The 19,210-nt window shown below is 55.9% G+C and overlaps 3 protein-coding genes across 3 annotated transcripts; 1 reads left to right on the top strand and 2 right to left on the bottom strand.

The window, feature by feature from the left end:
• Positions 1-4,625: 4,625 nt before the first annotated feature.
• On the bottom strand, positions 4,626-6,338 carry BANF1 (barrier to autointegration nuclear assembly factor 1). Its single transcript, XM_074274017.1, has 3 exons — positions 6,209-6,338; positions 5,602-5,752; positions 4,626-5,150 (listed from the first exon to the last, which is right to left on the bottom strand). Exons 1-3 carry the CDS (start codon positions 6,331-6,333, stop codon positions 5,004-5,006), a joined length of 423 nt encoding a protein of 140 aa, XP_074130118.1. The 5' UTR covers positions 6,334-6,338; the 3' UTR covers positions 4,626-5,003.
• Positions 6,339-6,418: 80 nt separating this feature from the next.
• Positions 6,419-8,617, top strand: EIF1AD (eukaryotic translation initiation factor 1A domain containing). The gene is made up of 6 exons (XM_074274018.1): positions 6,419-6,815; positions 7,161-7,260; positions 7,434-7,542; positions 7,629-7,737; positions 7,818-7,868; positions 8,031-8,617. Exons 2-6 carry the CDS (start codon positions 7,174-7,176, stop codon positions 8,167-8,169), a joined length of 495 nt encoding a protein of 164 aa, XP_074130119.1. The 5' UTR covers positions 6,419-6,815; positions 7,161-7,173; the 3' UTR covers positions 8,170-8,617.
• Positions 8,569-19,033, bottom strand: SART1 (spliceosome associated factor 1, recruiter of U4/U6.U5 tri-snRNP). Its single transcript, XM_074274010.1, has 20 exons — positions 18,555-19,033; positions 16,638-16,695; positions 16,381-16,436; positions 15,993-16,122; positions 15,747-15,852; positions 15,394-15,471; positions 15,155-15,254; positions 14,889-15,031; positions 14,552-14,758; positions 12,979-13,103; positions 12,755-12,888; positions 12,546-12,676; positions 12,115-12,285; positions 11,888-11,998; positions 11,713-11,800; positions 11,545-11,635; positions 11,321-11,456; positions 8,990-9,079; positions 8,757-8,878; positions 8,569-8,644 (listed from the first exon to the last, which is right to left on the bottom strand). Exons 1-20 carry the CDS (start codon positions 18,895-18,897, stop codon positions 8,626-8,628), a joined length of 2,439 nt encoding a protein of 812 aa, XP_074130111.1. The 5' UTR covers positions 18,898-19,033; the 3' UTR covers positions 8,569-8,625.
• Between the last annotated feature and the right edge of the window lie 177 nt (positions 19,034-19,210).

The following is a 19,210-nucleotide window of genomic DNA, read 5'->3' as shown; positions in this document are numbered from 1 at the left end:
CCTTGACCCAGCTGCCCCTCTGCAAAGGAATAGGAGCGAAGTCTTCTCGTCTTAGGGGTCAACCACCCCTGAGCTTTATTCCACACCATTTCGAGTGTTTCATGGTTTTCCCCGGTCTCACAATTGTTGTGTACACTCTTCGCGGTTCTGCTGACTCTTCTCTGCATCAGTTGTATGCTTCTCGGTTTGGATGGTTTCTTATAGCGCAGTAATACACCTTTGTATCTGTGGAGCCATTTCCCAAATGATGGACATCCACTTTATTTCCCATTCTTTGCTATCACTAAAAGAGCTGCTGTATTTAACATAGACTTTAACATATTTAACATGTATGGGACTGCCTGCCATCTGGAGGAGGGGGTGGAGGGAAGGAGGGAAAAGTTGGAATAGAAGGTTTTGCAAAGGTCAATGCTGAAAAATTACCTGTGCATATGTTTGGTAAATAAAAAGCTGTAAAAAAAAAAGAGGTGCTTTAAACATTTTGGCATCCATGGACCCCCTTGAGATTGTTTAATGTTTAAATTAATGTTTAAATTAATTGACACACAGGAAACATTTAGGAAATGCTTACTGTGTGCCAGACACTGCATTCAGTTACAAATACAAGCAAGATGGTCTCTGCCCAAGTGCAGCATATATATTTGTACTGAAGCAATCAGGGTTAAGTGACTTGCCCAGGGTCTCACAAACTAGCAAGTGTTAAGTGTCAGAGGTCACATTTGAACTCAGGCCCTCCTGACTTCAGGACTGGTGCTCTATCCACTCCACCACCCAGCTGCCTCACATAGCTTATATTCTAAGAGGGCTGGCTAGAAATTTCACCTTCTATTGCAAATTGCTGACACCATATGAAAGATTGCTCCAAATCATTAGTAATAAGAGAAATGGAAATTAAACAATTTGAAAAATAAAGCACACTGATACACTGTTGAAGGAGTTGCAAATTGAGTCCAACCATTTTGGAAAGCAATTTGGAGTTCCATGAAATTGGGCAAGAGATGCCGCTCCGAGGAGTATTTTCTTTCTTTTTTTTTTTTTTTCCCCCTGAGGCTGGGTTAAGTGACTTGCCCAGGGTCACACAGCTAGGAAGTGTTAAGTGTCTGAGACCAGATTTGAACTCTGGTCCTCCTGAATCAAGGCTGGTGCTCTATCCACTGCGCCACCTAGCTGCCCCTGAGGAGTATTTTCCAAGGGTTCGTGATAAAAAGAAAGGTTCCAGATGCCAAAATGTTTATTGCACCCATTTCTGTGTAGAAAAGAACTGGAGAAAGGGGAGGTGTAGATGTCCGTTACTTGGAGAATAGCTGAGCAAAGGTGACGTGATTTGCCCGTGTGTGTGTGTGTGTGTGTGTGTGTGTGTGTCGTGTGTGTGCATGTATGGCAATTGGGTCTGCTTAGGGTTCTTGCCCAGCATTTTAGTATTGGGTGACTTACCCATACTAATAGGTGTCAAAAAGTGGTTGAGGCTAGATTTGAATTCAAGTCCCCTTGACTCCAGCACCAGACCCCCGAGCTGCCCCCTTTGGTTCCTGAGTATAATAGCCTATTACGATGTCGTAAGAACATTGAAAATGGAAGCATGGGAAAATTTATATGAACAAGTGCAAAGCAAAACAAGCAGAATCAGGAAGGTAACCGATCCAACAATGAAGTCATTGTATAGGAGAGAACAATAGCAATTAAAGAGCCAAAAATGATGGCTGAGAAATCCTGCTGCTAAAGAGAGCTGAGGATGGAGCTCCCCCCTTCTCTGCAGAGGTGAAGGCCTATGGGTGTGGAACGCTGAATGTGTCACACTTGGGTCACGCCTCGCCTCGTTTTGCTGAATTGCAGTTTGCTCCTTTCTTCTTTATTCCAAGAGGAGGCTGGTAGAGTGGGAAAGAGAGTAGATTTAGTTTGAATCCTGCAACTTGACTAAACTTGTTACTTGTTTGTAGGAACTTTGTAGTTGATTCTCGATTTACTGTCAAATCACCTGCAGTGATAATGGTATTTCCTCCTTGCCCACTTGAATTCCTTTCATTTCTTTTTCTTCTCATTGCTAAAGCTGACATTTCTAACACAATACCCAACAGTAATGGCGATAGTGGGCAGCTGGCTTCTGCTAGTCAGAAACATCGGGCTGTAAGAGTGGTGACTCCCAAATCAGCCCTCAGGCATCTTCACTGGGGGATCAGATCAGGGCGGCTCCAAGTCTGCGTGGCCAACCCGACCCTCCCAGCCGGGGTCAGACGCAGGTGGGATGCTCTGCCTTCTCCCTGCGGCCCATCCACTGCAGACAAGTTTAGCATCCGGGTTAGCAATGGGTTCTTTTAGCGTTTTGGTGTGTTTTGTTGGCGACTTTGCTGTGTAACGTTCTATTCCTTTGATTGGCCCGTGATGTCACCCTGTCAGGAAAGGAAATGGGACCAAGTCTGGTGTGGCCTTCTTGGGAAGGAGGAAGCCCTGCTGACCGTTCTGTTTCTGAAGCTTGGTTCATCATTCCTTAGATAACAGGGTCCAGCGAGTTGCCAGGAAGTCCGTGTACAGTTTTTTTCTGAAAAGTGGCCCATGTGTCCTCCTTTGCGTCCCTGTCCTGTTCTCTCCAGTGCTCACTTCATATCCTTCAGTCCTATGCCATTTCCCCTTCTCTTCCATCCTCCACAAAGTAGCTGATGACCTGGTAGTCACATGACCTGGTACCAGACACCTGCTAGGCCTCTGGTCCCAGAGCAGCTCTGTTCCCGCCGCTCTCTCTTCTGCACAGGAAGTTAGCTTGGGGGCTGATGCTCCACCTCTGGCCATCCAGCTGTTTGCAAACCCAGGCTCCAGACGTTTCCTGACCTTTTCCCTTAGCCAGTCTGTATGTCCAGCGAAGCTCAACTGCGTTTAGCATATTTCCTTGGGTTCTGGAGATGTTTGCATCTGAATGACTCGTATGGTGGGAATCCGGGGCTCAGAATCAGCAGGGCTGAACCCTGTCTTTCACTGGCTTAGCCCCCATTCAGTCTGCGGGACCCCAAGGAAGGACCCTATATGTCTATGAGGATATGGGGGGGGTTGGTGGGCTCCATTGAACTTCCTCAGATTCCAAAGAAGGGCCCTCGCCCCAGCTCTAGAGTTCCAGATCGTTCCAATCAAACCTAGACCAGCAACTGCTAGCAGGGTGGGGGTGGAGGGCATTGAAAAGGTCAGGCTGGGCAAGGCTGGGGAGCGGAGTGGGCGCTCAGTCAATATTTGCCTATAGTGAAGCCCAGCCCCGTCCTCTGCTCCTGGTGAGCACACCCAGCCTGGGATTCCTGTGGGCCTAAGATCAGATAACACCCCCTTGGGCAGGGAACAGCAAGTTGCTGGCTCACCCAGCCTGTCCAACCCAACAGAAGCCCTTTGTCTTGTGGTCCTCTGGCCACTGTCACACTTTCCAAAGCCATGATCCCAAGTGCTAACATCACGAGTGGCCACAGACCTCGGGCCGTTCTCCCCCCACCAGCAGAAGGCAGGGACCAGCTGACGTCACTCTCCCCATCTCCCATCAGCCTAACTTGGGCCGAGAACCTGCAGAATGGGGACCGCCGGCTTCCTGAGCCCCCGCCACACGCTTGGCTCCCTGCGCTTGCAACCTCGAGGCAGACTCAGTGCCTCCCAAGAGTCCCCAAACAGGACAATATTTCAGTGTCTGACCAACAGAAAGCCTGGGAAGGTAACAGAAGGGGGAGAAGTCAGTGTGGGCTGGAGTCCGGGAAGGCTTCCTGGAGGCAGTGGGAGTCTGAGTTACCCAACTTAGCCCCAGGGACATTCCTTCTCCACACAGAACATAGAAATCCAGCCTCCGCTTTCCTCTTGCTATCAGTCTCACAGGATCCAAGGTCTAGAGCTGGCAGTAAACACTCTAACTTGTAAAAGATGAGGAAGTCGGAGTCCAGAGAGGGATTTGCTTCGTTATACTGGTCACAACAGGGGAATATTTTAAAGCCAGGGCCTTGGCTTCCAAGCCATGTGGTAACAGAATGTCAGGGGGGATGTTCATAAACTTCTCTCTCGACAGAAAATGTGCGGGTTCTTTGGGCAGATCAGGGATGGTGAATGATTTTTCACATCAAGCAGTTTTTCTTCTCAAGGAACTGAAATGTTCCTTTGAGCTTTAATTCCTCCTTGGCACCTGGCTCTCCATCCCAAATCCTCAGGTGTTTTCTTACACCTGGAATGTTGTGGTTAACAAAGCAATGGCACCTTCCTCCCTCAGTCATTCTGAAGGTGAACAGCTGGGTTCCCACCCCCACCTGATCTAATACAGGAAACTCCGATCAGTCATGCCCTGAGCTTGGCAGCCGGCCCGTCTCAGCAGGTGATCGATGACCCACATCCTGGGCTGCCCACCACCGACCGCCAGACCACTCTGCCGTTACCACCTACTTGGACACACCTGAAACCTCCGCCCTAGGAAGAAACTTCCCACCCCCCTTAACGAAGGAGTTGGGACACCAACATGTCGGTCCGTGCCCGGAGACACTGACTCCAACGGCCCGAAGGTGACCAGCTTTCCAGTTTGACTTGGTGGTTGATAAAAGTCCTGTTTCTGAAGACGCCCCCTCCCCCGCTCTTGCACCTCCCTCCCCACTTCCTATTGCACACATTAAGACCAGATGTCAAGGCTGCTGACTTTTATTGGTTTTAAAAAACTCTTTACAATGGCAGTGAATGTTCTTTTGCCAAAACTATCCAAATGGCATAAAAGAAACAAGAAGTGGGGTTTAGGGAGTGGGGAAGTCACTCCAGAGACCCACCCAGGAAAGTTAATAACTATCGCCACTGGAATTTACGGGACAGGACACATGCTGAGGTGAGGGCAGGGAGACTCGAGTCAAAACGATAGTGGAGAGGGGGAGGTGTCCCAAGGAGGGGCGGCAGCAAAAATCTTTCCTTTTCTTGGGAGTGGGGAGGGGAGGAGGGATTTCCCACTTGGGGGTGCTAACTGTGAAGCCCCATCTGAGGGGTAACGGGGGGCCGGCCCCCAGGCACAGGGCTCACAAGAAGGCATCACACCACTCTCGGAGGCAGCAAAAGCAATCCCGAGACTGCTTGGCATTTGCCCCGCAGGTGTCTTTGAGCCACTCCCGGAAGAGGTCTTCGTCTTTTTTCAGCACCAGGAACTGGCCTAGAACCACGTAGGCCTGGAAGAGACAGAGAATAAAGGGTCTGGGCTCTGCTCGCGGAACACCGGGCTGAGATGGGAGGGAGGGGATGGTCAGCGCCCGTGCCAGCCTGCTCTGGCTCAGTCTCCGGGTCCCGCTCTCTTCCCTTCCAACTGAAATCTGAGTGTCCGAGGACCACCTCCCAGAGGCCTGACCCTTCCCCTCCCTCAGAAACTGCCCTACCCCCGTTCTGCTCTCCTGCTTGGCTGAGAAATGGGGTGGGGGGACAGGTATCAAACAAAGGTGTGGCCTGACAGCAGCCTCCGCCACGTGCCTCCTTCCTGAGGCCCCTCCCCAAGAATCCACGCTGGGAAAATCATTTGGGGCTTGCAGTCTGCACGCCACGTGCACCCTTGGGTCTGCAAACCGCAGGCCCTGGGGACGGCCCCTCCCCGCCCTCAGCTTCCCCTTGTGTCCACAGGGCCCGGACCTTGTCGAAACCCTTGTCCTCAAGCTTCTTGCCCAGCACTTCTCCGATGCCCGCCAGGCAGCACACGGCCTTGTCCCCCATGGGCTCCGCCACGAAGTCCCGGTGCTTCTGGGAGGTCGTCATGGCTTCTCGGACCTGCTGGCCACTACCCCTGGGGGGGAAGGAGGCTCCGGAGGGGGAGCCAGAGGGGGAGTCACTGCACCCATCCCGCCCCTCGCAGCTCCCGACCTGCCTCCCCGTGGCCCGCTCGCCCCCCTTCTTCCTCCCCCCATCCCACCAGATGCAGCCCGCTCTGGTTTGACAGCTTGGTCCACGTGGCCCCGCCCTTTCTCCCCCCCTCCCTCAATTCGGTGTAGGGAAGAGGAAAATATCCCACACGGCCCGCCCCGCCCACACGTGCAGGCCTGCCTCTCCCGCCTGCAGGATTCACGTGGTCCCGCCCCTTCCCTGACCCCGCCCCCTCCTCCCCAAGCCAGCCCCCCACGTTCCTCAGCGGGAGGGAGCGAGGGGGCCACAACACCCGGCCGACCCTCCCCCGTCCCCTCTTTGCTTTCCCGCCCCACCCGTGCCCGAGACCCCGGCGCCCGCAAGCCGCGCGCGCGCCCACCGGCTCCGGCTCCGGCTCCCGTAACGGTCACAATCCCAGCAACTGGCCTCTCCCGCCTCAGCCTCAATCCCGCACGGCGAGTGCCGGCTTCCGCTTCCAGGTTGTCGAGGGCGTTTCCGGGGCATGGGCGATTTGAATGAAGGCGGGAAAGGGGCGGGGCCAGACTGTGGCTGGGACGTCTGGGAGGCGAGAGCTGAACGTTCTACTGGGCGGGTTCTGTCCGAGTAAGTGACCATAGAGACGGCGCACGCCCTCCTGCGGCGGAAGCGAGCTTCCGGAAGGTTACCACGGAGATGGCGTGCGCTCTGCCCTCCCTTCTCTATGGCCAGACCTCCGGCCGCGCTCTTCCCGGTGCAGCGAAGGGCGCTCTGCACACTCGCGGCGCCTCCGGAGGCTCTCCACTCAGTCCACCTGGGGGCCGGCGGCGGCAGCGGAACTGAAGCGCCGGGGTCTGCGCTGCCTCCCAGGGGGAAGAGTTAGGCGGGGACTCCGAGGCCCCGGAGGGGAGCCCTTGGGCCTGCGCACCGGAAGTGTGGTCTCCGGAAGTCCCTGGCTCCGGCTGGCGAGGTCTGTCGGAAGCAGCGGCGGCGGCGGTGGCCGGAGGAAGGTAAGCGGGAAGAGGGCCGGTGGCGCTGTCCGGGAGGGCTTCGTGCAGGCGGTGATTCGGGGCTCGGGCTCCGAGACCCCGCCCCACGACCCAGGCCTCCCCTTCGCCTCATTCAGTGGTGGCCGCCCGAGCCCGGCGCGCACCCAGACATTGAGATTCTCGAAACTGGGGCGGCCCCCTGCGACCCCCCCCCCTCCGTCCTTGCATCGCATGTCTCACTTTACTCATTTGCAAGACGAGGGTTGGGTTCGGGCCCCAGAGTTGGGTGTGTGGGTGTGACAGAATCCCCCAGCAGGCCACTGACCCCTCTGCGGGGGGGCGGGGGTTCCGTCCTGTTATTTACAGCCTCAGACCCAGCATGTCTCAGGCTACCAAGAGGAAGCACGTGGTACAGGAGGTTCTCGGGGAGCACATGGTGCCCTCGGACCAGCAACAGATCGTCAGGGTGAGCTCCCCCAGTGTCCTCGCCCATCCCTGCTGCTGGATCGTTGGGGAGGGGGGTGCACCAGGCCACAGTTGCTTCACTTCCCCCTCCAGGATTCACTGCCCTTCCCCACAGGACCACTGCCCCTCCCCCCTTCACTCCCCCATCCCTGGCTCTCTTCCATCACGGGGCAGGTTTTAGGGACCCCTGGCAACAACCTGCACGAAGTAGAGACTGCCCAGGGGCAGCGCTTTCTGGTCAGCATGCCCTCCAAGTACCGCAAGAACATCTGGATCAAGAGAGGTGAGGGGTGGGTCGGGGGCCGGGGCGGCCGGGAAACCCCAGCCTTTTGGGCAGCCCCGAAGCCTCAGCGGGCACCTCTCCCACAGGTGACTTTCTCATCGTGGACCCCATTGAGGAAGGGGAGAAGGTGAAGGCCGAGATCTCCTTTGTGCTCTGCAAGGACCACGTGCGCTCCCTGCAGAAGGAGGGGCTCTGGTAGGGGCTGCCTGGTCCTGGGGGAAGGGCTTGTGTGGTCCAGCTCGTCCCCACCCCAACTCATCATCCTCTTTATTTAGGCCGGAAGCCTTCTCTGAGGTAGCCGAGAAGCAGAGCAACAGCAGGAACAGGTGAGGAAGCCCCGGCCCCTCCGAGCTCAGAGATGGGCTGTGTCCAGCCCGGCCCTCGGGTTCTCAGGCAGCAGGAGGCCTCTGTCCAAGTCCGACTCCTCACCACGAGGTCTGGAAAGGCCCAAGGAACCCCTCTCACTCCCGTCTGCCTCCTCCCTGCAGACCGCCTCAGCCAGAACTTCCAGGAGAAACCCAGTCTTCTGAAGACGACAGTTCCGAAGATGATTCCGACCTCTTCGTCAACACCAATCGGGTCCAGTACCAGGAGAGTGAGGAGGAGGAGAGCGAGGAGGAGGCCTGAGGCTCCAGCCTCCCTGCCAGCTGGAAGCCGAGTCTGCCCCCGACCCCACCTCCACGGACATAAATGGGCTTGCTCTGTGTGCCCACCCCCTGGATGGGGATGAGGCCGGGCTCCCACCTGAACTCCTGCTCTTCTCTGTAAGAGATTAAACCCCTGGTGGGTTGAGAGAGAGCCGTGCATTGACGTGTACCAGTGTGCCTAGTAAAGCGATTCCGACTTTGATGTCTCACTCCAGTGAAAAGGAGACCAAAAGAATGGGTGGGTGGGGTTTGCTGGTGTTCCCCGGCCACCAGGGGCAATTCAGAATGGGCCTGGGCAGAGGGCAATACTTATTTTTGTGCCCGCCCCACTCTTTAGCTCAAAGCAGGGAAAAATGGAATCATAACTTAAACGAGGGAGGAAAAAATAAGTAGGGATATTTATTTAATATTAAAGGACTGGGGAAATGGGACGTCTTCACTTTGTGATGGTGTTCCTGTGGAAAGAAGAGGTGGGAGATGAGGAAGAGATGGCAAAAGAAGCAAATGTAGGCAACCTCCCCTCCTCCCCCGCTCCCCAGCCAAAGAAAGACCCCATCCCCTGCTCACGCGTTCATGCTCTTGCCACTGCCACTAAGCACAATGTAAGGGGTCTTCTGGGCCTTCTGTTTCTCCTGGAGCAAGGCCACTGTGCCCAGGGGGGTGTCACTGGAGCTCATCTTCTTCAAGAGCTGTAACAAGGGGACAGCTCATACTCAGCCCCCTTTCTCTGGCTAAGCAGCCATACTCTGCAAACCCTTGAAAGATGTCCCACCCCACCCTGGGCTTGATTAGCCACTCACAGCTTCCTCATCGAGCTTCTTCATCCGTCGTTCGGTCTTCATTTTGCCTGAGCCCTTGCCATGGAATCGGTGGGACAGCTGCCGGAAAGCCTGAACAGAAAGATCAGTCAGTGAGAGCTTGGGGCAACAGGTTCTGCACTAGAGAATCCACAAGGACAGCTAGTTCTGCTTTGGGGAAATAAAACTGGAGGCACAGAAGCAGACTAGAAAAAGCATCAAATTTTATATCACAAGCCCCTATTCTGAGGGGAAGAAATGTGGGAAAGCCATGAAGTACCTTTGAGCCTCAGTAATTAGAAGGGGATCTTCATCCCCATGAACTCAGCTGGTAGTTTTGGGGATGGAAGGGGAAGAAAAGGGAAAGAGGATGCTACAAGCCAGATGATGACATTACTGGGTGCCACAGGTGAGGAGACTGAGGGAGAGGGAGTCTGGAGGCAGTCCACAGGACGGGAGTCTATTCGGAGCCCAGAGGAAGGACAGGCGGCCTTGGATGTTTGGCTAAGATGGGGCTCAAAAGAAGTCACTGGCAAAGCCTACAGCCAACCCTGAGGGGCTACAGGATGGGAATCCTTGCCAGCTTTGGCATTACTGTGACTGACTTCAAGGCTTGGAGGACACAATGTGTACTTGTGGAAGCTGGCTCAAAACAGGGCTCCTGGCCAGTGCTGGCCACAAGAAAACAGACCCACAGCAGAGCATGGCCTCGGGCACATTACACACAAGTGTGCGAGTCTGCTCAGGCCTACCACCAGGAGGTTGGTTCAACTGCACAGAAAGGACTGGTGAAGGAATCCAATCTGATGCAGAAGAGAGATCTGGGCCAAGGTCAGAAAAGGATCGGCCAGGGAGTGACCGTCCTAACATGTCTGCGGCCTGCTTTAATACTATTGTCTTCAAACAGAGGACATGGCTGAACAAAGGACATCTGAGATAACTTTGGGAAAGGCAGGTGAATTCCCAAGAACCACATAAGAGTCAAGCAGAAAAACCCAAGGCGGCCCACTACACAGACCTCAGATAAGCCACCAACTTTCCCAAGATGCTGAGAAGACAGCAGCCCAGGGGAGTAAGAACCAAAAGAAGAGGTGCACAGGCTTGAACCTGGGGGAGGCTTTGGGGGTTAGATCAGGAGCAAGATAAAGGAGGGAGAAGAACACAGCTCAGAGAAGATTGGCTGGGAGTGAAAATCTGGAAAAAAGAAAAACGACGCAGTATTTCATCTGCTTTTTTCTTCTCAGGAAGACTATTTGGACTAGGAGGAACAGAACAGTTTGTCACCTAGCTCAAGAGAACTGCCCCCCTCACTGTCCTATAATAGCTGAGAGGACGGCTGACCCATATGATCTTCACAGAGAAGGAGACAAGCAGCGGGACCAAGAAAAAGCTGATGTCCCCATTTTCAACAGGAGTAGCAAATGCCAGGACAGGCTGGTGAGTGTGACTGAGGCTTGGCAAGACTGGCAGATGGGATTCAAGGGATGGTTGGTTTGTGAGGGATCTGAAACAAATGCGATGGTTGCCAATAGCCAAAATGGGACTTGCCTTATCTGATCAGGCATCAGACACAGGCACTCTGCAAAATCTCTCAAGGTTTCCTCATGGGCTACAAAACACTGGAGGCTGGCTACTTCAAAACTGGTTCAATGCGGGCACAGAGGGCTTGTTCACCCAAAGGCAGATGAGACAAAAGATAAAATGGACAGCAACAGGCTGTGGCCCAGGCCCTCGTTCCTCTGACAGTTCACTTCCCAAGCCCTATTGGGACCTAGGGGAGGCCAAGCTGGCCAAGTCCGAACATCTGAGCTCAGAAAGAAGGCCTGGAAGGCCTATTCATTTTACTGATGAAACAGGACCAGACACAGATGAGATCATATGGATGGTTATGGGAAGAAGCAGAGTAGGTAAATAACCCAGATGTTGCCCTGCCTTCTCTTGCCCTCCCCACAGTACACAGGACCCAACTGGCACGTGGGCTGGCAGCCAGAAAAGTGAATGCCTTTCTGGGCCGCACCAAGAAGCCTGGGTTTCAAGGAAAGGACAAACACCTTAATAAAAATTACAATGCATTATTAGGATAGATCCATGAGGTAAACCCAATGGCAAGGGAATTAGAAACCAGACCCATGCGAGGACTGCTGTAAATATGAGGCAAGTTGACCCCCAGAATATCTTAGGAATTCCCACCTCTTGAAGAAGAGTGTTGTTCCACCTGTTGCCCTGGGCTCGAGGTGGAACTAAAAGGCAGTTTTAGGAAAAAGAAAAAGAAAGCTGCCAGTGAGGCATCCCAAAGGCAGAAGTAGGACTGACCAGGGCGTTGTGCTTTCCTACCTCCTTGGGTGTCAGCTTTCTCCCAGTCTCATCCACATACTCGATCTTGACATCCGGCTTGTAGCCATCTTTCTCCTTGAAATCCTGTGTGAAGCCTCGGTACTCCTCCCGTCGGCTGTATTTGTCATCGATGGCCCTGTGGCGGACGACACAAAGGCCCTTCAGAAGTCGAACCCCTCCCAGCCCCCCAGCTCCAAGGGTCAGGGGCTCCCTACCGCACTCACATCTTATCCTCGATGCAGTACACAGCAGAGGGCAGAGACTTGTTGGGGGCCTTGACCCGCGCTACCTTCTGCACCGTTGTCTCCAGCAGCCCTGAGGAAGAGAGTCCTTAGAACCTCCCCCCCAGGCCCTCCCCAGACTGTGCACCCCCACCGGAGCTTCCCCGTTACCTTTGTTCTGACACAAGAGCAGGGCGGCGGCCAGGCCCCTGTTCACGATGGGCTCCTCATCTAGAATGGTGGTGGACGCAGCAGAGAACTGGTGGAAGAGAGGAAGGAACCTAAGCCAATGGTGGGTGTGCAGGCCCCCCGCCCCACCCTGCCTACTCTATGGGCCCCTCCTCACGTCCTGCTGCTGCTTCTCCTCGTCCAGGTTGACGGTGCTCCAGCCGATGTTCTCTTCCCCATCAGACTCTGAGCCTCCATTGGCAGACCTTTCTTCATCTCGCTCAAAGTCCTGGGGGGGGAGGGGGAACCAGGGAACCAGAATGATGCTAACAGATGCCACACAGGTTCCTCGTGCCCTGGGCCTGCTCATTCATCACCAGCCCAGCCCGTCCTAAGAGGACCTACCATGAGCTCCTCTTGGTCCTCCCGGTTGCCAGCCAGCCCATAGGTAGGGATCTCCCCCAAGGTCCGGCAGAACTCCGAGGTGGCGTTGAACACGATGGCCCCTTTCCGCTCCGGATCCTCCTCCTCCTCCCGGTTTCGCTGCATTTCAAGTTTCTTCACAATCTCAATCACCTATGGGGAGATGGGGATGTTTAGCCTAGAGAAGAGAAGATTTAGGGGAGACGTGATAGTTGTCTTGGAAAAGTGGAAGGACGGCTAAGTCAGTCTTCCCTGCTTGGGCTCAGAGGCTACAATGGGGGTGGGAGGCAGACATTCCCACAGAAGGGGCTGGATGGTGGCTGCACAGTGCCAGGCTTTGGGCAGCCCTGTTGATGAGATGCCCACAGGCCCTTCTCACCCCTCCCGTGCCCAGAGGCTCCCATGACTCTCACCTTCTCCCCACTGTCTCTGAGCTGCTGCAGCTGCCTCAGCTTCCGACCCTTCTCCAGCTGCTTCTGTAGCTCGGCCTCCACTTCATCCTCCTCCAGGATCTCGGGGGAGCCTGTCACCTGGGCCCCCTCCTCTGGGAGACAGACACGGGCCCAATGGTAGCCTTGCCTCTTGTGCTCTCCCCCTCCCTCCAGCCAGCCCCTCCCCTCACCATCATCACTGATGTCCATGTTTTCCACTCTGGTGTCATCAGACTGGGGGGGCTGAGAAGGGGCTTCCTTCTCAGGATCTCCAGAGACTTCGTCCTCAGCCTCGGGGACTCGGCGACGGCCCCTCCCCCGCAACCTGTGGGAGGGGTAGACCACTGAGCCCCTGCAGCACCTCTCACCCCCCCTCCCAGCCCTCCTCCTCCCCTATCCAGGCAGCCCCAATTACCTGGAGCCAAAGTCTCCTTCACTGGTCTCATTACCAAGAGGAAGCAGATCATCGGCCCGAACCACAACCTCCTTCTCCTTCTTTCGGATTTTCCTCACTCTCCGTTTCGTCTTTTTGAAGGTCACCTGCGGGGGAACAGAAAGGCAGAGATGAGCCTCAGAGGTGACCCTGAGACCTCATCAGCGCCCCCAGACTCCTAAACCTTCGGTCCCTCTGCCCCTCCCTATCCCATTTTTCAGCTCTGAAAGGGCCTTGGACAGGTTCTCTTCCCTTCAGGCCCCTGCAGCATTCTGGAGGGCTGATGCCAAGCCCACCCACGGTCCTTTGCCACCACCTCCAGATGAGTGTCAATCAGTCCTCCCCAAGCTTAGTCTCCCTTCCTCATTGTCCTTTCTGCTTTCTTTTGCACATTCTCTAGCTCAGCGATGTCCTCCCTGACGTGTGGTGCCCAGAGCTGCCGGCTGTGCCAGACCCTCTCCTGCTGTGGCTTCCTCCAACTCTGCTTGGAGCTTTACTCCCCTTGGCTCACTGAACCCGTGAGCCAAAGCTTGTCCAGTGAGACCTCCATCAGACATTTCCTTAATCCTTCCTCTGGTCTGGCCCAGGCACTCGGCTGGCACCCTACTTGATTTCAAACTGTTTGTGAGCCCTTGCCTGGGGTCCCACTCATTCCTCTTCCCCTTTTCCACAAGACTAGGCAAGTAAAGGCCCGGTAAACTCCTTACCGCATTCCTAACCCACCACTTTAGAAACGCTCGCAAAAAAGGGGAAGGTTAGCGTGGCACGTCTGCCCCCATTGCTGCACCTTTCCCCAATCTAGGAAGACCACTTTTAAGGAGCTGCAAGTCTGACCACATGTGACACACACTTGGGCCCCTCCCCTCCAGGATGATATAAAAAACCCTCTCATTTTCACAGCCCTCCATTACAGCTCCTTCCTTTCAAATCTCATTAGCCCCTCCACCCCCACCCCCATCCCCAAGCTCCGGGACCCAGCAACAACCCAACAATCCACTGAATTTGGAGCTATAGCCCCTCCCCCTGGCCGCCAGGCTGAGCAGCAGGCCCTCCCGCTGGAGTCTCCAGTCCACCTGCCGCCCTGTTGATTTGGCCCTTTATTCTTCACCAACTTGCCCTCCTGTTTTTCCACCCTTACCCTTTCTTCCTCCTCGTCCCATCTGCCCTCCCACTGCTGGCAGCCTGGTACCACCAGTGCCAACACCTGCTCAAGCACTTCTCTAGGACTGGCTCCCTTTGGAGCTCCCTCTGCCAACAAGATCACAGACCCACTACCCGGTCCTGACTTGCTGGTCGGCAGATGCAGCTTCCCCACCTTGGAGCAGGCCTTCCTCGTGACCACTCTGGCCTGGCTCAGAACTTCCAAGCCCTTCCCACCACTCGCCCCCTTCTCCCACTCTCCTGGGGTGCTCCGGCTGGGGCTCCTCTCAGGGTCCCGCCCAGTGGCTCCTCCCATAAAGTGCATGGAGTGCCATGATCAGGGTGAGGTCATACATAGCAGCCCCACCTGAGGTTTCTCGGGGCACCTGCCTCCATTTACCCCTGCTAGACTGACCATTTCCTGGGGGGTGAGGTACTCGGAGGCGAGCCGGGGTCCAGTCATCGTCAGGGATTGCGCCTGCTGCCGCAGGTTGGCCCGGATTTCCTCCAGCTCCCGCTCCCGGGCTCCGTCGGCCGCCCCACTACGATCAAGTCGGAACGAATGGGGTCGCTCTCCTTCCAGCTCCTCATCGTACTTGGCCAGGATGGACCGGGGCTTAAACTGTGGAGATTGGCTGATTCAGCCCCACTTCCCCTCCTCTGAGTCCGTTCCTCCTTTCCCATGCTAGCCACAGTCCACTGGACCAGTTCTCTGGGCCCCTGCCCCCCTCCCCTGATTGCTCCCTACAAACCACGGCCATGTCATCCACGCTCTCATCTTCAGCATAAGGTCGGTAGTCCGGCTTCTTTTTCCGAAGTTCCACGTTCTTTTCGGCCCGCTCTTTGTCAAGGAGGTTCACGTTGACTAACACGTCCTCCTCCTCCTGCAGCACGCCTAGAGGAGCAGCAGCCGGGGTCACCCATGCCCCCGACTCATAGCTTGGCGCTCTACTCCCTTTCTCCCCCGCAGTCCTTCAGCTCGGAGGCTCTGACCAGACACCCCCCTTCCTGGCTATACCTTTGTCCTTGAGGGTAAGAATCATGGTTTCTCCCTCCCGGAAGGAGTCAACAGCATGCTCCACAGTCAGCCCCTGCAGGTCTCGGGCACTGTACTGATCCTAGAGCAGACACAAAAGCAGCCTCAGTGGCCCTGTCTAACTCAGGACCTGCTGGTGACCCCAAGGACCCATCTGCATAACCCCCCACCCCCTGGACCTGCTGCACCCCCCCGAAGTTCTCCTCACAACGACGCCTCACCTTCCGTCTCTGTCCAAACTCCTCTTCCACCAGGGTGCTCACTCCAAACTCTTGGTCCATCTCTTCCAACAACTTGGCCTGCGGAGTGGGATGAGTGGGAGGTGTATGGGATCCCAGCAATTCAGTGTAATAAGATAGCATTTAGAAGGGAAAAAAGGCAATCACTGACGGACATGGACACACACACACACACACACACACACACACACACACACACACACACACACACACACATCTGGACAGAGGTAGACATATCTCGGAAGCTGCTCCCCAGCTCCCCACAAAGCCCACCTGCCCCACAGACTCCGGCCTCCAGAGCCCCTCTCCCTAACCTGCCCGGGTCAGGTTCTCACCCTCTTCTCAGCCAAATCCTTCTCTTTCTGCAGGCGACGGCTCTTCTCGATCCACGCGACTGTGTCATCCAGCCAGGGATCATCATCCCCCAGGGACTTGATCTTTCTAAAAGAACATGGGAGGAAAAGCCCATTGGATGAATCCCCTCCTGCTGCTAAACATCTACTTTCAGGCCCAGTTCTGCTCCTATCTGCATGTGCTGCTGTCCATGTGCCCACCCACCCCCAGAGGCTTTCTCCACTCACCCCAGCTTCTGGTTGAGGAGACGCTTCTCCTTGGCCGCCGCCAGCTTCTCACGCAGCTCCTCACGCTGCCGCAAGGCCAAGGGGTTGATCACGTCGGCCAGCACTGGCTCCTCCTTGGTGCCCGCCGCTTCTGGAAGGAAAGGCCCGGGGATGGTGACCCCTGGCCCCCCCCCCCGTTCCAGCTTGGTGAATCATTCCCACCCCCAGGGCTGGCTCACCCACAGCTCTGATCTCTCCAGAAACCCGAGTCTGCACCTACTCATTTTGCAGCCTTGACCCTGTCTCCCGCAGGACAACGCCCTCAGTTCACCCGTTCTGGCCTTTGCTCTGTGCTGCTTCCAGACCCCAAGGCCCTCCCTCAGTAGTCAGCCTGTCTCCCATCACTCACCCTTCTTAACAGCATTAACCTCCAAAGGTTTGAGTCCCAACTTGGCTCGGAGTTTACTGAAAACAAGAGATAGCCATGGTTATGAGGCAGCCAAATTCTGCAGCTGCCCAAGAAGAAAAGAGATTGGGGAGAGGCTGCTCTGCACTAATTTGGAAGCACCAAGAATTGGGCCTCCTTGGGTCCATCAGCACAACGCTGCGCTGGAAAAGGTCAGAGGAAGGCAGGGCTGAGCCTGATCATCCCAGGCAGGCACTCACTTGGTCTCCTCAATGCTGAGAGATGAGGCATCTCCAGAGCTGGCCTTGGAGCTGGAGGCTGGAACAAGAAGGACGATAAAAGTCAAAGGTTGAGGAGCGCTCTCCGGACCTGTGCTGCTTCGAGGGCATCCTGACCAGGGTTCAAAGAAGAGGCTCCTCGGAGAGCTGGAGGCCCCAAAGTCAGGACAGCCCCTAACACAGGCAAGAAGGCTACGTTCACTTCCTGCTCATTACATCTTGCTTTCCAGCCCACTTAGGAAATGGGCAAAAACTTCTTTAGCTCCCCAACCCAGCTTTTCTCTTCCTGGCATCAAGGCACCTTCCCCAAGGTCCCGGCAGAGAATGAATTAAGAGTTGGAGGCGAGAAATGTTTCATTACCAACGCATAAAAGAGTTCGGACGGGGGACAGACTGCTCTCACTTGAAAGGGATCTCCAGTCCTGTCTCTAACTAAGCAAGAGTCCCACTGAAGACCAGCAGTCCTGTCGACGGCTGCCACCCCCAGTGCCCCCATGACCTCTGGCAAGCCAATCTCACCTTTCTGAGCTCTAACTTCTCCACATGTAAAATGGTGCTAAGATGCTCCCTCTCTCACAGAGTTGTTGCTAAGGAAAACATTTTGTGACTCTGTGGCATTTTAGATAAAAGCAAGTTATCGTTCGAGTCAAAACCCTCCAATCATTCCTCACAGACCGTGAAGCACGTGTAGAGTTCTTTCTGCTCGGACAGCTCCTAATGGCCCATTTTTTGTCTTTCCTCACACTGTTCTCCACCAAACAACTATCCATCATCCCGGTCTACCTGCAGCTTCCAGGCCTCTCCCTTCCTGCATTCCTTCTCATCCTTTAAAGTCAAACTTACGTGTCCTAGTTCTCTGAGAACGCTTTTCTGCTCATTGACAATCTTTCCTCTCTGACCCTTCGTCCGGTTTACATTTACTGCATTTATCAAATTTATCTAAGGTTTCACGGGGATGAAGTGAAGGCAAGAGCCAAGTTTTGGCCAAGCCCAGTCACAGCTGAAGGAGCTTTGTGGAACTGGGTCCAGGAGTAGAGACAGATCCAGATTTGGGGTCACATGACACGACTTCCTCACTTGAGAGCCGGGAGGGATCTTTCACTCCATCTAACTGAAATCCCTCACCTCCAGGGGCAAACACAAAATCCAAGGCCTGTCAATGTCACCTCTGCAACAACACCTCCCAAACAGTCCCCTTTCTCCCTCATACTGTGCCCGCCTCCCCCCAGGTCATGCATGCCCCCCACTACTCCACCAGCTCCAGGGGCACCCACTGCACCGGGTGGAACACCAAGTCCTCTGCCTGGGAACCAAAGTCTTCTCTCCCCTCCCCTCCCCCTCCTTTTGCCTCCTGGCTGCCGCTCCTAATCGTGGACCTTCTCTGGCTGTACCAGACCAGGCAGGCTCTCCTTCCTCCTACTGAGGCGCCCAGCTTCCTTTAAGTCCCGATTAAATCCCCCCCCCAGGAAGCCTCCTTCCCTCGTTTCCCAGTTATTCTGCCTGGAGCCTCTTTGTCTGTAAACCCAGGAGGGCAGGGGCTGCTTTTTCTGTACAGCGCCAGGCCCGCTCTAGGCCTTTCTCAGGCACGTCCTCCCTTCCCCTGGCCTTTGACATTCACTTCCCCTCTCAGATCCTCAGTTTCCCCAAGCGTCAAACGCAGGAGAAGGGAACTAACATTTGTGGATTTGAAGTAATTCGAGTAGGAAAATGTCTGGGATAGAGCAGACAACCCCCCTCCCCCAGCTTCGAGGAGCTTTCTTACAGGCCCATTGGGGCGGACAGGCTCAACCCCCTGCCGTTCATTGGCCCCGCCTCACTCCGGCCTCCTCGGCCCCGCCTCCCCATTGGCCCTTCCCAGGCCCAGACCCGCCCCTTGGGCCCCTCGAGCCTCGCGCTCACCAGCTTCGTAGCCGTCATCGCGCTTCTCTCGCTTCACTCTTCGCTCCGCAGGCTCAGCCTGGCTACGCTCGCGCCCGTGCGCGCTCCCGTTGCGGGCCTCGGCCTCGCCCCCTCGCCGGCTGCTCCCCCTCTCGGCCCCGCGCTCCCGGCTGCGCTTGCGCCGCTCGCCGGCCCCGCCCCCGCCGCTCCCGCTGCCGCCGCCCCCGCTGCGGTGTTTGTGCTTCTTATGCTCGCGGTGCCGCGGTGCCTGCTCCGCTGTGCCTGTGCCCGAGCTCCCCGCTGTCCCCGCTCCGGTCCCCGCCGCCGCCTCCTTCTCCCCGCGGTGCTTTTTCGAGGAGCCCATGGCGGCTCCGCTCCCACCGAACCCCGGCCGCCGTCACCGCCGGGCCCAGACGCAGAATGGGAGCGCTTCCGGGTTACAGGCCGCCCCTCGGCGGCTGTTGCCGGAAACCTATGGGCGCCGTTTCCGTTGTGCTCTGGTCCTCTGGTCCAACGCCCGACAGGAAGTTAGGCCTGAAGCTTCCGGCGTAAACTCGTCACTGCGCTTTCTCCGTCGTGCCTCTCTTCCCGGGCTGAGCCTAGCTCCTCCCCCCTCCCCCACTCCACTCCACTCCGCATCCGGACCGAAATACGCATGCGTCACCAGGCACCTGGGA

The sequence above is a fragment of the Sminthopsis crassicaudata genome, chromosome 6, assembly GCF_048593235.1.
Source record: "Sminthopsis crassicaudata isolate SCR6 chromosome 6, ASM4859323v1, whole genome shotgun sequence".
In the NCBI taxonomy this organism is placed as follows: domain Eukaryota; kingdom Metazoa; phylum Chordata; class Mammalia; order Dasyuromorphia; family Dasyuridae; genus Sminthopsis; species Sminthopsis crassicaudata.
Note: the sequence above shows the minus strand (reverse complement) of the source record. Positions and strands in the feature narration are given on the sequence as shown.

Coding starts and splice junctions, on each gene's coding strand:
- BANF1 (XM_074274017.1), bottom strand. CDS start 6,333: ATGCCCCGGAAACGCCCTCGACAACCTGGAAGCGGAAGCCGGCACTCG. Junction 5,753..6,208: donor GGGAGCCGGAGCCGGAGCCG/GTGGGCGCGCGC, acceptor CTTCCCCCCCAG/GGGTAGTGGCCAGCAGGTCC. Junction 5,151..5,601: donor AGGACAAGGGTTTCGACAAG/GTCCGGGCCCTG, acceptor TGTCTCTTCCAG/GCCTACGTGGTTCTAGGCCA.
- SART1 (XM_074274010.1), bottom strand. CDS start 18,897: ATGGGCTCCTCGAAAAAGCACCGCGGGGAGAAGGAGGCGGCGGCGGGG. Junction 11,801..11,887: donor AGGAGAAGCAGCAGCAGGAC/GTGAGGAGGGGC, acceptor CTCTTCCACCAG/TTCTCTGCTGCGTCCACCAC. Junction 8,879..8,989: donor AGAAGCTCGATGAGGAAGCT/GTGAGTGGCTAA, acceptor CCCTTGTTACAG/CTCTTGAAGAAGATGAGCTC.
- EIF1AD (XM_074274018.1), top strand. CDS start 7,174: ATGTCTCAGGCTACCAAGAGGAAGCACGTGGTACAGGAGGTTCTCGGG. Junction 7,261..7,433: donor ACCAGCAACAGATCGTCAGG/GTGAGCTCCCCC, acceptor ATCACGGGGCAG/GTTTTAGGGACCCCTGGCAA. Junction 7,543..7,628: donor GAACATCTGGATCAAGAGAG/GTGAGGGGTGGG, acceptor CCTCTCCCACAG/GTGACTTTCTCATCGTGGAC.